At 30.3% G+C, this 15,863-nt stretch overlaps 5 protein-coding genes across 5 annotated transcripts; 2 read left to right on the top strand and 3 right to left on the bottom strand.

The window, feature by feature from the left end:
- Window positions 1–652: 652 nt before the first annotated feature.
- On the top strand, window positions 653–6,904 carry CDC39 (CCR4-NOT core subunit CDC39; the record flags this gene model as incomplete). The annotated part of the gene is made up of 1 exon (XM_004181037.1): window positions 653–6,904. The coding sequence occupies one exon, from the start codon at window positions 653–655 to the stop codon at window positions 6,902–6,904; it is 6,252 nt and encodes a 2,083-aa protein (XP_004181085.1).
- A 368-nt stretch (window positions 6,905–7,272) lies between these two features.
- On the top strand, window positions 7,273–8,559 carry TBLA0F00210 (CDC50/LEM3 family protein; the record flags this gene model as incomplete). The annotated part of the gene is made up of 1 exon (XM_004181036.1): window positions 7,273–8,559. One exon carries the CDS (start codon window positions 7,273–7,275, stop codon window positions 8,557–8,559), a length of 1,287 nt encoding a protein of 428 aa, XP_004181084.1.
- A 961-nt stretch (window positions 8,560–9,520) lies between these two features.
- MSO1 (Mso1p) lies at window positions 9,521–10,405 on the bottom strand (the record flags this gene model as incomplete). The annotated part of the gene is made up of 1 exon (XM_004181035.1): window positions 9,521–10,405. The coding sequence occupies one exon, from the start codon at window positions 10,403–10,405 to the stop codon at window positions 9,521–9,523; it is 885 nt and encodes a 294-aa protein (XP_004181083.1).
- Window positions 10,406–11,527: 1,122 nt separating this feature from the next.
- LYS9 (saccharopine dehydrogenase (NADP+, L-glutamate-forming)) lies at window positions 11,528–12,874 on the bottom strand (the record flags this gene model as incomplete). Its single annotated transcript, XM_004181034.1, has 1 exon — window positions 11,528–12,874. One exon carries the CDS (start codon window positions 12,872–12,874, stop codon window positions 11,528–11,530), a length of 1,347 nt encoding a protein of 448 aa, XP_004181082.1.
- A 1,008-nt stretch (window positions 12,875–13,882) lies between these two features.
- OCA4 (Oca4p) lies at window positions 13,883–15,250 on the bottom strand (the record flags this gene model as incomplete). The annotated part of the gene is made up of 1 exon (XM_004181033.1): window positions 13,883–15,250. The coding sequence occupies one exon, from the start codon at window positions 15,248–15,250 to the stop codon at window positions 13,883–13,885; it is 1,368 nt and encodes a 455-aa protein (XP_004181081.1).
- Between the last annotated feature and the right edge of the window lie 613 nt (window positions 15,251–15,863).

Here is a 15,863-nt window from a genome sequence, read left to right as displayed (position 1 = left end):
TCCATTCTAAATAATGTAACTTAGTTCTGAAATAATATTCAACTCTTTTCTCATAAGATCTAAATGTCTAAATGAAAGAGCATTATAGGGCACGTGGAAGTCACTTGAAACGAAATTTGCTGTCGTCAAATTCAAAAAAAAAACGGAAAACAACGAAAATCTCAAAATGTCAAAGATGAATGAATATCTGATATTAAAAAAGTCCTACAATCGATTTTAAAGTTATTACACTTAGCTCAACCCTTATTGATTTTTATACAACATAAGAAGCATATATATATATATTGAATCAAGGGGAACAGTATGTTTATTTGTAACATTTTTGTTGACAGGACGTCTATCCATTGAAAATGTATAGTTACATTGGCTAATCAAGGTAGCATTCCTATTATTCATTTTCGCCACACATAACATGGGGTTGACTCTAATTTCTAAGACTAGCTCAATTGCGATATTAACGTCTAAATTATTATTAATAGCTTACTAACAGAATAAAAATAACATTTTTTCTTCTATTTAGATTTTTTCCGCTTTTTTTTTCATTCTATTATATTTTTTAATACTATATTTCAAATTATTTTTATCTTTATTTTATTTCGCATCTGGTCGTAAAAATAAAGAATAAAAATAATAGTCACTTTAACCACATTTCATGCAATTAGCTCCAACCTTGTCATCACAAGATATTACATTACACGAAAAGGAAGCTGTAAGAATTTCGATTTCTCAAATTAGTCTACTAATTATCTCACTTTCCGAAGAAAATTTTATTTCTATTGAAAGACAAATTAACCATTTGTTAGACAAATCGCCAATTGTACTATATTTCTGTTATTGGTCAAGATTATTATCCTTAACTTCGCAATATCTGAAATCAAACCAATTCAAACTCAATCCAAAGAATTTAACGCAAAGATTACTCATTAATTTATTTGAAGAATTATCTTTTAAATCACAAGAATTTATTATTCAAATTGTCTCGGTTTTATTCAAAAATAATTCCTTCCAATACGATACAGGTTTAACATACGAAGAATTCTTAGAAATTTCCAAAAATTTAAATAATAAATTAATCTCTGAAAAGCTGTTTGGACAGGATAATCTCTTAAAAAACTTACATAGCCAAAAAGAAAACGATACACATACAACCGGAAACAAAATGAACAATACACGATTATTAATTAACTTGATAAACCAATCTGACTTAAGCTCAATCCAATCAAACTTTATTGATGTTATTCATTCATTAGAAGGTGAAAATTTAAATGAGATGATTGCATTATTGCTGTCTGAAATATTATCACCAAATTCACAAAACGTTCAGAATAATACGCCAAACAACTGGTTCACTCCAGATAATATTGTCAGTGCAACAAAAATTGGCGTTGAAATTTCAGCCGCTTTAAAGACTTTAGAGAATGATAAAAACGATTCAATCAATTGGAACCGTATATTTAATTTAATGTCAACAAAATATTTTTTGAATATTCAAGTAAAGCCAACCATTGCCTCACTAAGTACATTATTTGCTTCGTTAAGTAAAGGTCCAGTAATTGACGATTTTTTTAGTTGTGATTGGAACATTTCCTTTAAATTAAATCTTGCATTCTTATTACACCAATGGTCACCACAAAATGGTTGTTATGATTTGTTATCAATTGATGATATGAAAACAGTAACTGATAAAATCACAAATTCAAAACACTCTTTAGTATATTTGATGTCAATTGCTACTCTAGATATTGAAATATTTCTTTTAAGAGATGAATTGAATAATCATGCATTATTACCTTATTTTCTAGAGTTTTTTTTCGAGGATTTTAGTGTTGTACCAGAATTACTTGCATTCGCGGTCATATCATCCGCAAGACACTTTGTATTACTAATTGAATCGAAGGCTCCAGTTGACGAATTGATAATTACATTATTAGTTCAAGTATTTGAAAAAGCTCCGACATTTTTTGAAGATTTAATAAAAATTATTCCAGATGATGATAAATTGGTTGAAATTGCAAGAATAATTTTGTCCAAAAAAAATTTACCAATGGCAAACTTCTTTAAAAGTTTAGAACATGAAAATAAATTGGAATATGTCATTAATAAATTACCTTTTTCAGAGGCTTTTGAAGTTTTGCCCAGTGCTAGGAAAGCTGGATGGAAGGGTTTTGAACAATACATTTCAGATAACCTTAACTCGAATTCAATCCCTGTTATTTTACATGGACTGGATGCTCAGTCAAAATTAACTGATGCCAATACTCCGTTCAGATCTTCTAAAGTCTTTGATCTTGCCGCTTTGCACTTTTTAATTAATAAACTAATAAACTATCCACTTGCACCAGAAGAACGCCAAGCCTTTGAAACATTACAATTTACTTTAATTATTGCATTTCCTCGTTTAATTAATTTCGGTTATGGCCATGATGAGGCTATTTTGGCAAATGGTGATTTAGTGGCAATTCCAACTGATATTGAAAAGGACATGCAAAACTACTTGCAAAAGATGTATAGTGGTGAACTTGCTATCAAAGATATTATTGATATATTGAGAAAGTTAAGAGACAGTGATAACCCAAGAGATCAAGATGTCTTTTCTTGTATGACACATGCTGTCTTAGCAGAGTCAACATTTTTTAAAGATTATCCTTTAGAGGCTTTGGCTACCACTTCTGTTTTATTTGGTTCTATGATATTATTCCAGTTACTAAGAGGTTATACATTAGATGTAGCACTAAGAATCATTGCTAATTTCGCTAAAGAAGGTCCTGATTCTAAAATGTTCAAATTTGCTATTCAAGCTTTGTATGCTCTCAAAATTCGTTTAATTGATTTGCCTCAATATTGTAGGGATTTATTAAGTCAAGCACCTGGTCTTCAAACACAGCCACAAGTTTATCAAGCTATAAAAGAAGTAGCAATGTCTGAAAATGCTGGTGAGTCAAAAAATCCATCCCAACCAGTTGTTGAATTCATTCCATTAAAATATTTTACTGTTGACAAACTAAACTCTCAAATCATGCAACAAAACCCCCCTAAAGAAGTAACCGAAAAAGTCTTGTTTGTAGTAAATAACATGACCTTAGATAATTTTGATTCAAAAGTTCCTGAACTTCAATTAATCTTAGGACCAAACTACTTTTCATGGTTTTCTAATTATCTGGTAAATCAAAGAGCTAAAACAGAGCCAAACAATCATAAACTTTATGCTAAAATCATTGTATACCTAGATTCAGACCTATTACATGAATTTATGGTTAACACAACATACAGACAGCTATTTATTATCCTAGCGACAAAAGACATTTCATCTATTGATAAGAATCACTTAAGAAACCTATCATCATGGTTGGGTTGTATCACTTTGGGTATCAACAAACCAATTTTGCATAAGCATGTTGCTATGAGAGAGCTCTTATTAGAAAGTTATCATGAAAAAAGATTAGATTTAATTGTACCATTTGTTACTAAAGTTTTACAAAATGCTGCAGACTCAAAAATATTTAAACCTCCAAATCCATGGACAGTCGGTATTCTAAAAATTTTGTTAGAGTTAAATAAAAAAGCTAATTGGAAACTAAGTTTAACATTTGAAGTTGAAGTTCTTATGAAAACATTTAAATTACCTATGGATAGTATTGAACCAACCAATTATTTAAATGTTCCGGATATTGTGGATGAACTAGCAGGAAACCTAAATAAAATGTCTGTTGAACAGCATCATTTAGAACAAAGAAGACAAATAATGCTAATGCAACAATATCAACAACACATGATGATGTCACAGCAAAGACAGCAACACCTCGTATCTGGTGTCTTAGCACCCCCTGTAGAACATGGCCCAGTTCCAATTGATAACACTCCCTCAGCAGACAATCCCTTCAGTAATCTAGTAGGTTCTACAATATTTGTAACTCATCCAGATTTGAGACGTGTTTTTCAAATGGCAATTGCAAAATCTGTTAGAGAGCTGCTGCTACCAGCTGTAGAAAAATCATCTAGTATTGCGGTAATTACTACATCAAAAATTGTATTAAAGGATTTTGCAACCGAACCTGATGAAATGAAATTAAAGGCAGCAGCTGTTACAATGGTTAGACAGCTTGCACAAAGCTTAGCTAGAGCTACATCTTTAGAATTGTTAAAAGAAAGTACTCGTTCCACCACCCAATCTCTTGCACCTAATTTAATGAACATGATACCTTCGCCTATGGATGAATTAGATAAAGCCATAAATGATAACATTGGGTTAGCATTGGCATTAATTGAAAAGGCATCTATGGATAAAGCTACTCAAGATATTGCTGAACAAATGGGGCAAGCATTCGCCATTCGTCATTATCATATAGAAAGAAGATCAGATAAACCATTTTTAGCACAAAATACTAATCCATATTCATTAACATTACCAGAACCATTAGGGTTAAATCGTGCTGGGGTAACACAAAATCAATTTGCGTTATATGAAAGCTTTGGTAAAATGATTCCAAATGCCGTTAATCCATCTCTAGAAAATCCACAAATATCTCCACAACAACCAGAACTGCAAATGAACCAACTGCAACAGCCTGTGATAGGTGTACAACCTTTAGTTAATAATCAAACCCAACAAGTTATATACAATATTCGAAACGAATCAGAACATGATCATAGAATGCTTGTCCACTTAATGGATAGTTTAGTTGCTCAGATAAAGGAAAATGCTAAGAAAAAGACTTTATCAGAATTAGGTGAGAAAAATCAAATTAAGGATGTATTGTTACAAATTCTAACATGCATTGCTCAAAGCGCTCAAAAAGACCAATTAGCAATGAAAGTTGCTCAAGCCGTTGTTAATAGCTTATTTGCCACTAGTGAAAGTCCACTATGTAGGGAAGTTCTTTCTCTACTTCTGGAAAAACTATGCTCTTTATCTATTGTTGCCAGAAAAGATGTTGTTTGGTGGTTAGTTTATTCTCAAGATAACCGTAAACTAAGTATTCCAGTAATCAAATCATTGTTAGATGTTCATTTAATAACTGTACTGGACTTGGATGAGATGTTAGTCAATGCTATGTCTCATGATATGGAAAACTCAGTGAACTTTTCTTTATCTTTATTGGATGATTTAGTTCTATCGGATACTGCATTTTTAATGCAAATGGATTTTGTTCATACAATCCAATTTTTGAGTAAGTCTGATTCAAAAGAAGTTTCTAGTTTCTTAAAAAACTTTTCTAAAAAAAGAGTTACCATTGTAAATAAAGGTACTAGAATTACTCAAACTGAGAAATATTACTTAGTGTTTACTGAATGGGTTAAATTAGTCCAAAAAGTTGATGATAATGATCCAATGATCTTGGCTTTTATTAAGCAATTAATTGATAAAGGAGTCATTTCGTCCACAGACGGCTTGATCGAATTTTTAAGGGCTTCATTGGAGCTTTCTGTCTTTTCTTTTAAAGAAAGTGATCCAACAGGAGAAGTTTTCACTTCAATTGATGCTATCATTAAATTAATAATCAAATTGTTTATTATGGGTGAATATAAGGAATATTCTAGAAAACAATTTTTGAATTTGGCACTCTCTGTTGTCATGATGGTATTTTCTGATGACCATGAAAAGGAGGAAAATACGTTTAATGAACGACCATATTTCCGTTTGTTTTCTAATTTATTATGCGAATGGCAAATATTAAGTGGCCACCAATTTATTAAGGTTAAGAATGTTGATACCAGAAAAGAATTAATTGAATTTGAAGAAGAATTTTATAACATTATTGCCAAGTTTTTACATACAATTCAGCCAATTGCCTTCCCAGGATTTTCATTTGCATGGATAACCCTGATTTCTCACAGAATGTTCTTACCAATAATGCTGAGATTGGAAAATAAGTCGGGGTGGAAAAGCTTAACTAACTTACTAATTGATTTAATCAAATTTATGGAGCAATATACCGACAAAAATAGCATACCCGATGCGATTTCTGTTGTTTATAAGGGTGCTTTAAGAGTTTTCTTAGGAATTTCAAATGATGTCCCAGAATACCTAATTGAGAATCATTATGAATTAATGAATTATTTACCACCAACATATTTGCAATTGAAAAATGTGATTTTAGGTGCAATTCCAAAAAAGATGATGATACCAAATCCATACGACCCAGATTTATCGATGGAAAATATTGAAAGTTGTCAGCAACAACCAAATATTTTTTATAATCCAGTGAATGATTTAAAAACTTTAAAGAAGCCTGTTGATAATTATTTACGTATTCCATCAAATTCACTACTAAGAATAATTATTGCATCGTTATTTAAAGATGTTTATGAAAGAAAAAATGGTATTGGATATGAACATTTAATGGTTGACTCTAAATTAATTCGTGCTATTATCTTGCATGTTGGGATTGAAGTAGGTATAGAAAACGAAAGAACCTCTTCAAGTGCTGTTTTCAATACTAAATCAAGTTATTACTCACTGTTATTTAATTTGATTAATAATGATACCACCACAATTGAATTGAAATATCAAATAATTCATACAATTATTGAACAACTAAGATATCCTAATATTCAGACCTATTGGTTCAATTTTGTTATTATTAACTTATTTGTCTCTGATGAATGGAGTGATGGAAACAAGAAACAAGAAATCCAAGAATTAATTTTACGTAACATTTTGGAAAGAATAATTGTCAATAAACCACACTGTTGGGGTATTATCGTTTTGGTGATGAGCTTATTGAAATCTTCTGAAGTTGACTTACTAAGTTATTCTTTTATTAAAGAGATTCCGGAAGTCGAAAATATGTTCCAACAAATGCTAAAACATTTCAAATCAAGTGAAATTTCCACCTCTCAAGGATCAAATGATGACAAAGAATCCCCTGAATCAGGTTCAGCTCAAATTGTTTCAAAGGCGTAGATATCTTTTTATATAAGATTACAATTTGTATATATATGATATTATATATTAGCCATTATTATTCAAATATGACTTTTCGGTAATGTTATAATAGCTGAGAGTAATTAGCTGTTGTATTTGAATCCTTATATTTCTATTCAATTATATTGTTTTTTCGTGGCTAAGTTGCATTTTACGATTTTTCGGGAATGTTGATTTAGCCCAAAAGGAAGAGTTAATCGGATGCTAAAAAATACAAAAGAAGGAAATCTGATTATACTTATACTTCTCGCTTATTTGGATTTATTGGCAAAGAGCAAATTTAATTGTAATATTAGTTTTTCAAACGGATCAACTTTTGTTGCTATTAGTAAAGATATATATATTTAATGAGGTTTTTAAATTGGAGAAGGACAGAAGCAACAAATAGCAGTGGTCAAGGAAAAAATTCAAATTTTACCCATAAAAGTAGGAGACCTCCGAATACTGCGTTTAGGCAGCAAAGATTAAAGTCATGGCAACCAATTTTATCACCCCAGAGTGTCTTACCATTATTGATATTAATGACATGTATATTTGCTCCAATTGGAATAGGACTGATAATCAGCACTCTAAGGGTTGAAAATTTAAATATTAATTACAGCCATTGTGAAGATTTTGCAACTAATGCAGGGTTTAGTTCAATTCCTAAAAAATATTACGGGTACTATTTTAAGAAATCTACCACTTTCAAGCCAGAATGGAAGCTTATTCATATTAATGAAGATAATGAAGATACAAAAATATGTCAGTTAAAATTTGAGATACCCAACAATATTAAGAAATCTATACTAATTTATTACAAATTAACTAATTTTTATCAAAACCATCGTAAATATGTGGAATCATTTGATGATAAACAACTAAAAGGAGAAGCCGTTAAATTGGCCGATTTAACTGCCAATTGTAAACCACTTAAAAATGATGGTGAGAAAATCATTTATCCATGTGGATTAATAGCTAATTCTTTGTTTAACGATACTTTCCAACAACGTTTTGTTGGGGTTAATAATACAGAGGATTATGAATTAACAAATAAAAAAATTGCATGGAAAACAGATCGACATAAATTTAAGAAGACTAAATACAACGTAACAGATATTGTACCACCGCCAAATTGGTATAAACTGTTTCCAAATGGCTATACAGACGAAAATTTGCCAGATCTTAGTGAATGGGAAGAGTTCCAAAATTGGATGAGAACTGCTGCGTTACCAAAATTCTATAAATTAATTTTAAAAAATGAAACAGGCCATTTGCCTAAGGGTCAGTATATTATGAATATCACATTAAACTATCCAGTTACTATATTTGGTGGTAGCAAATCTTTTGTGATGACTACTAACTCAATAATAGGGGGGAGAAATATAGCGTTGAGTATAGTATTTATTGTTGTAGCTGGTGTTTCTGCCATTTTTGCACTGATATTTTTAATTAAAGTATTGATTCAGCCAAGATCAATGGGAGATCATTCATATTTAAATTTTGCGAATACTAATTCATTAGATACAGATTCTGACAATAATAATATCAAAAATAATTTGCAAGATCCTGCAATAAGAATAAATAACAGGTTTAATGAGTCGAATCGATTTGAGGTGCCTCCACCACCTGGTCCCGTAAGAGAAATTTTATGAGACGAAGGAATAGAATAATTACATAATACTTAATATATATATATATATAGTTATAAATGTAATTAATTCATGATGGTAAATTTTTGGTTAAAGATTAGGGTATAGCTCGAAGATGATTTAATATATTCTCATTCTTATAATATTGTTATTTTCTGATTACCCTTTTTTTTCTGAAAGTATACATATTAATTATTAACTTAGAAAAATTTATACTCTCTTCTGTTAAATTACGCGGCCTACAAAGTTGTATGGATATTGAATATTTAACTAACGTTTTTCTACTCAAAACTGGTGCATTTATTAACGATAAAATTTGTGGATATGTTAAATGTTAGTTCATTAGTTGTATAATAATATATTATCAAAATAATTTATTTAAAAGTGTGCCCAAAAGCTTCTTAGACATTAATTGTTAGCCCTAGCTATGTAATTTCAATAATTGTATTATGTAATGAAAGCTCCATATTTTATTCCTTTAAAGCTATATGTGCTTGCATTTTGGTGCGGCTTTACACTTCAATTCAAGGTTTCAAAATATTTATCTAAAATAAGCTCATATGTTTTCTATTTTTACATTATTCTGTCCTAATATTGAATTCCTATTTATAAAACTCTATTTGAATCTATATATTTCTGCTTTTTACTGCTTCATACGAAGCTAGAGTTTCTGAAAGCTGGGACTATAAAATAGCAAATATTATTTCATATTTAAAGGTCAAATATTTCCTAGTGGTTAAATGTATCAGAATAATTTCATATAGTGTTTGAAGCTACAATTCGCGTACTGTAGGCTACTCTTCTTAACTCATATATATTCTTGTATTTAAAGTGGATAATGAGATTTGATAATTGGCAGTACAATGAATAATATTAAAATAGATATGTTATAGTCTTCAGTATCAAACAAAAATTAGTATTCCTTCAAAAATTAAAACGATAAAATTCAAATCATTGAACTATATCAAGAAAATTCAAATGTATTTTTGGTATGCGATCTTTTCAATCTATCTCGCATCATTAATGAAGAAGCAGATTGAGTGCGCAAGGCTTCTGGCTTAGATTGTGAATGCTGTGGAGGTTGCTGTTGTGGTAGTGGTGGAATTTGCTGTGATTGTTGTTGAGAAACTTCACGGGCAGAGCCGCTACTACCCATTCCTGATGCTGATCCGTTTGCTGAATTATTGGTGGAAGTATTTGCTGAATATATTGAATGGAAAGACATACCTGCTGTTGTTTTTCTATCAGGCTGCACTTTACGTTGTTGTAGTAGAGAAAATGCATGAGAAAATTGGGGACGTTGTTTTTGATTCTCATTGGATTGGTCTACCTGGGTATCTTCTGAATTAGAATTATTCATTAGCTCTTGATTAGAAGGATCTGGCCCACTATTTCTTGCTACTGCATATGGGTCTCTATTGCTATGAATATTACTATTATTATTGTTATTATTATTAGCATTATTATTGCTATTATTATTGCTATTATTGTTATTATTGCTATTATCAACTGTTTGCTCTTGAGGACTTCTTATCTTTCGTAACTGGTCAAAGCCACTAGCAAATGGTCTATTACCATTCATTGCTTTCTTCTCCTCTTTCTCACGCATCTTTTCTTGATCTCGTTCTTGTTTACGAAGAATCTTCTGTTCATCTGGCAAATCTTCTTTTGGGCCTAACCAGCCAGGAAATCCTTGGAATGGAACTTGCTCTTCATAAAACTTAACTAATGCATTATGAACCACTGTCGAATTTGTGGCATCGCCATCCTTTTCTTCCTTTGAAGATATATATGCTAGTGTTTTAGTAGAGCTTTTGACTTTATCCCAAAAGTTGCCCGAATTCTGCATTATTTAACATTCAATGATACGAATAGGTTTTGTTGAGTTTCAAGTTAGAAGAACTAAAGTTAAATGATTAATTAGTTTATTTTGATATTATATTTGTAGACAAAATATAAGCCAATTATGTTATCAGCTATTAATTGGACGGCACTAGAAGTAAAACTCCGGAGGAAGACAATTTGATATAAACAATTGTTATTAGTAACTTACTATATGTTTATATATTTCTTTTTTTTCTTTAGATTGTAGACATATTTTTCACTATTAATTACATTAAACAATTAACCCTTATTGCCAGATCTTAAATTTCATAACCTATTTAAACAATTGAAACGGGCTTTTTTACCCTGGAAAATCGGTTGAGAATATTTCAGATTAACATATACTATTAGAAAAACAAAGCTTTTTCATATTTATTGTTTAGTTGCTACTTGAAACATTAATTATTAATTTTATTACGTGAGGTCAACTTAATATTCAATAGCTTCATTTGTCCAGGAAGAAAATGAATACCTTAAAATGCATCTTTACTATGCATACATAAATAGCAGATATGACCTTAACTCAGAATTAAATATTTGTTTAGGATTACAAATGATACTTATGCTTTATTTTTAAATTATGTGATGTATATATGTACATTTCAAATATCAGAACGATATCTTTATTCAACTACATCATATATAGCCTAAAATAAATAAGCTGTGCTTACCACATTATAAAATTTATAGAAATATAAAAGGTTAATTCACAAAAAATAAAATTGACAGCATCTATTTCTATGAAATCAATGCTATGGAAAGTAATTTAGCCAGTTTATTGAATTACAATCAAATTTTTTAAAAAATAGACACACGTAGCTCTTAAAGTCCAAAAAATATTTAAATACTGACTCTAGAAAGACATCCTCATGACTGCATACAATATAAAATACACTGCTTTTGAATATAAACATCCAGTGCTTAAAAAGTAAATATAAAGACTAGCTTTAATGACTTTTCTTGAGCCACGTTATCATAGAAACCTCTTTTAAATATGAAAAAAATGGATGTTAAGATAATCTATAGATTTATACTAAAAATCTTGAATATGTAAAAATATATACATTTTTCTCTACAAATCAGTCCTTTATTTTATAGTCTTTTCAACTAAATAAATGCCATATTTGTCCTTTAATTCTTTAATGATTGGATCGTTTATCTCTGGGGTGTATGGAGCTAATAAACCTGGGCCCTTGATTTTACCTTCTAAGACAAGTCTCGTTGCAATGGCAACAGGATAACCTACGGTGGCAGCCATAGCACTGTAACCACCGACTTCACCATATTGAACTAAAGTAGAAGTACGTGTTTCAGTTTTACCATCTGCCCATTCAATTCCAAACTTATGTTGTAAAACTACTAAATCTCTTTCATTCTTCTCATATTGCATTTTTTGTTCTAAAGTGGCACATAAAGTATCCAATGGGTTTCCTCTTGGAATGATTTTTTCATCTTTGGAGAAAAATCCTAACCATTTCATACCATTAATAATACGCTCTTTATCATCTTCATCTTTCCATACAGTTAAAGAATCAATCTTTTTAAGTAGAGCTTCCTTACTAATTTCAGTTAATTTTAGATACTTACTTAAAGCCTCTAACCAAGATACATTGGCGTCTGAAAAATTTTTGTTTTCTGTATCATCTAATAAACCAATATCAACTAAGACTTTTATGAATTCAGGGAAACCTTGGTATCTCAAGGTACCTCTAATTACAGTTTCAGCTTCAGGAATGGAATATAGGTCCTTAAATACAGTAGAGTCTCTGTTTGGGTAACAAACAAAAGCGTAACCTGGGTAAATAAAATATGGTTTAGAAGAAGTCATTAATTCCTCAGATGTGATATTCACTAGTTTGCCATCTTTATAATACTTTGCACTATTTCTTAAAGCCAATAATACACCTCTTGAAGACCAAGAAAATTTGTAACCTAATGGATTATCAGAATCTTCTGGAGCAGGTAAACCACCACAGTATGACAAGAAGCTCTTGAGCTTCCCATCTTTTTTATGGACTTCATCAATTGTCTTAATAGCATATAAATGATCAATACCTGGGTCCAAACCAATTTCATTCATAACAGTGATTCCAGACTTCTTAACATCCTCTTCTAATTCACGCAATGCAGGAGAAATGTATGAAGAAGTAACTACATCCTTCTTAAGTTTGATTGCACTCTTTACCACACTGGCATGATAGATGTATGGAATTAAAGAAATGACCACGTCATTTTTCTCTAACACTGCTTCAAATTCAGCTGTATTTGTAACATCAACCGAAATAGCATTTGCACCATATGGATCAGCTAAACTTTTGGCCTTAGCTAAAGTTCTACACCCAACGGTGACTTCAATACCATTTTCCTTCGACAAGGCATCAACCGTTGGCTGAGCAACAAATCCAGAACCTAACAATAAAACTCTTTTAACCATAGTAACAAATTTAATTTTATTTGGTTTTACCTAATATTTGGAATATGATGTGCCGAACAATCATATTGACCTCAATTCTAACCGACCTTTATATACGGAAAAATACCAGACAGATTCAAACATAGTCGATGTCCACATAACGTCATTCGTCAAATTATTCTCTTGCAAAATAAGTCATTTAAACTATTATTCCAAAGGATGTGGAATTAAAATGACTTTTCTACCTGATATTTCATTATTGTTAACTGCTTAATTTTCGTTGCTCATCAACTGGTTGGCGATTGCGAAATTCCCTTGGAAATCAAGTTCCGTTTTCGAAAATTTAAAATGCAATTGTGAAAATGGCATTTATAAGGTAGAATAACAAACACCCTATTTGAGAATAAACTTCAATTTTAATTTCCTTTTGATATTATTGGTAAAGCGCTTATGAATTCTTAATTATTCTTGATAGAATGTGAAAAAAAAATAATATGTTGAATCATCTTAGTTAATTTATTGTATCAGCGTATATAGACGAAAATAGCATTTACGTTAATGAAGAAGCAAGTGCATGAGTCAGAAGCTATCAAAACCGTTTCATTATTAACGTTGAGTATATCTTAGTTCGATTAATTCTTTAGAACTTACTTGATAGAAATGGTGTTATGCAAATTAATAATATTGAACTTGCTTGATGAAAGAGTTGAACTGTGTTTCATATAAAGTAATAAAATAATATGCTTATAAACTGCAAATTACATTTTAGTAATGCTATTTCATTCAAAATTTAGTGTTTCTGGATATATATTTGCGGCGTCAATGACTCTTAATTTTGTTTCGTAGGTTTAAGATATCACTGTTTCTTATACATCACTATCTTATTATCCAACAAACTGTAACGTATGACAAGTAGACAACAAGTATTCTTAACCAAATGCATGGTTGAATCCTAGAACCTAACTTTGCTATATTAAAAAAAATAAACACTATTAAAAAATGTAATAAAGTTTTCTATAGTTGACACAACTATTCTACTCTAGAATGCCTTATTTTACGATAATTCTGTTCCCAAATGTCTCGCTGAAATGTAAACCATGTTGGCAACAAATCTTCCGTAGGAATTTGAATATGTATAATATTTTCTTGTATACTACTATCTCTAGTGCTTGATCCACGCTTAGAAGAGCCATTTTTAAAGATAGTATCTTGCAAGCACTTATAGTACTGATAATCGACTGCAGATGACTTATTAAGTGATATATTTAAGATAGTCTCGGGACTATGTAATGAACTTTTGTATGTCTGATTTAAAGGCAAAGAAGAAGGGATTACAGATTGTGTATTTTTAGTGACATTAGTATTTTCATTATTAGAGCTAACTGGGAGGATACCTTGGGTGTTTTCTACCCTTCCCTTATTTTTATCTTGGAGGTTATCAAAGTAACGAGTTTGGGCATCATCAACCAGCTTAAGCATACGCTGAGGAACGTTGGGTGCAGTGAATAGATCTTCTTCATTTACAATTTCTGACATTTCAACCTTGTGCATATTCCCTTTAGTATTAGTAGCAATTGGCGTATTACCGTGCCGCTGTCTTTTGATTGAAACCCCATTGCTAGTATTAGCCGAATGGCTGGAAGAGTTATCCTTGGGACCAATAATAATATTTGGTGATACTAATGATGAGGTACTAGGGTTTTCTTTACCAAGTACTTGTTGCGTTATTTCCAAATTAACAAGTTCTAAAAATATTTCTGCAAAATAACTACTATTTTTACCTGAAAACAATCTATACTCATTAATAATTGATGATATATTCCATTTCTGGATTTTTCTTAATAGACCAATAACAATTGAAGTTCTATCCACCAATAAAATATTATAGTTTTCTTTATTTAATAGAAGTTTCAAAATTTTTTTAAGACACACACTTTTGATTAGCATTAAATCATCAGCATCAGTCAAATTATAGGTCTCCTTAGATTTATAATTAATATTTTTCTTATTAGAGCTTTCTGGCATTAATTCCTTAGAAATCCCAGAATGTTGACTCTCAGTAGAGGCTGTATCGATATCAGAGAAATTGAAAGTGGGCGTAGTATTTACTAAAGTCACATCCCCATTTCCGGAAGGACTATTACTTTCAGTATTATTCTTATTTTCATTAATTGATGAATTAATATTATTTGAAAAATCATTATTTTTTATAATTATCCATTTTATGGATGAGCTTTTGAAGAAGCCTTTAAAGAATTTCGTAGGCTCTTGGCCATCTACAAATATTATTGTTTTCAGTTTTAAGGTTTCTAAGAATGAAAGATTCAAATTTTCAATCTTTGAACATCGAAATATACCTTCTTCTGCAATACCAAAGTTTGCAGGTGGAACTAACATTTTCAGTTAACAGCGAAAGTTAATATATGTAGGTTTAGATCAGTAGGCCGTGCCCCAGTTAAGTGTATTAGATGATGCAAAGGATACGCAATAAGTCTAACATACACAATACTTCCAAATTAATAAAACCTTTTCAATTCATAAACTAATCTCACTAACATATATAACTAAAGAATTATCTACTATTATATTTGAAATAAGTTCATGAGACGACATTCTATTAACTTTCCTAAGGAAACCGGACCGACTATACTGAATTTTAACATCAAAAATTGAAGGTTGATATCTGTGCATGAAGAAAAATAACTTGATAAACCAAAATTTATATGTTAAAGATTTCTATCATTAAATTAACTATATATAACTAGTTAGGATACATAAAAGAATTATGGAATATTTTACATATTTATTTTATCCCATAAAGGAATATCGTTTTTCTATTTTACTATTTTTTTTGATATTTTTTCCGGCTTTATTATTATTATTTTTTTGACGTTTATTGCTTTATATGTAAAGCTTTTTAAAATTATTTAATTCTACTACTAATTTGTTAAATTGTAGTAATGAGATATGCTTGTAGTATACAGATAAAGATAGTATTTTTCTATCAAGT

Source organism: Henningerozyma blattae, chromosome 6 (genome assembly GCF_000315915.1).
Source record: "Henningerozyma blattae CBS 6284 chromosome 6, complete genome".
NCBI lineage: Eukaryota > Fungi > Ascomycota > Saccharomycetes > Saccharomycetales > Saccharomycetaceae > Henningerozyma > Henningerozyma blattae.
The sequence above is the reverse complement of the archived record's forward strand: the minus strand, read 5'-3'. Positions and strand labels throughout refer to the sequence as shown.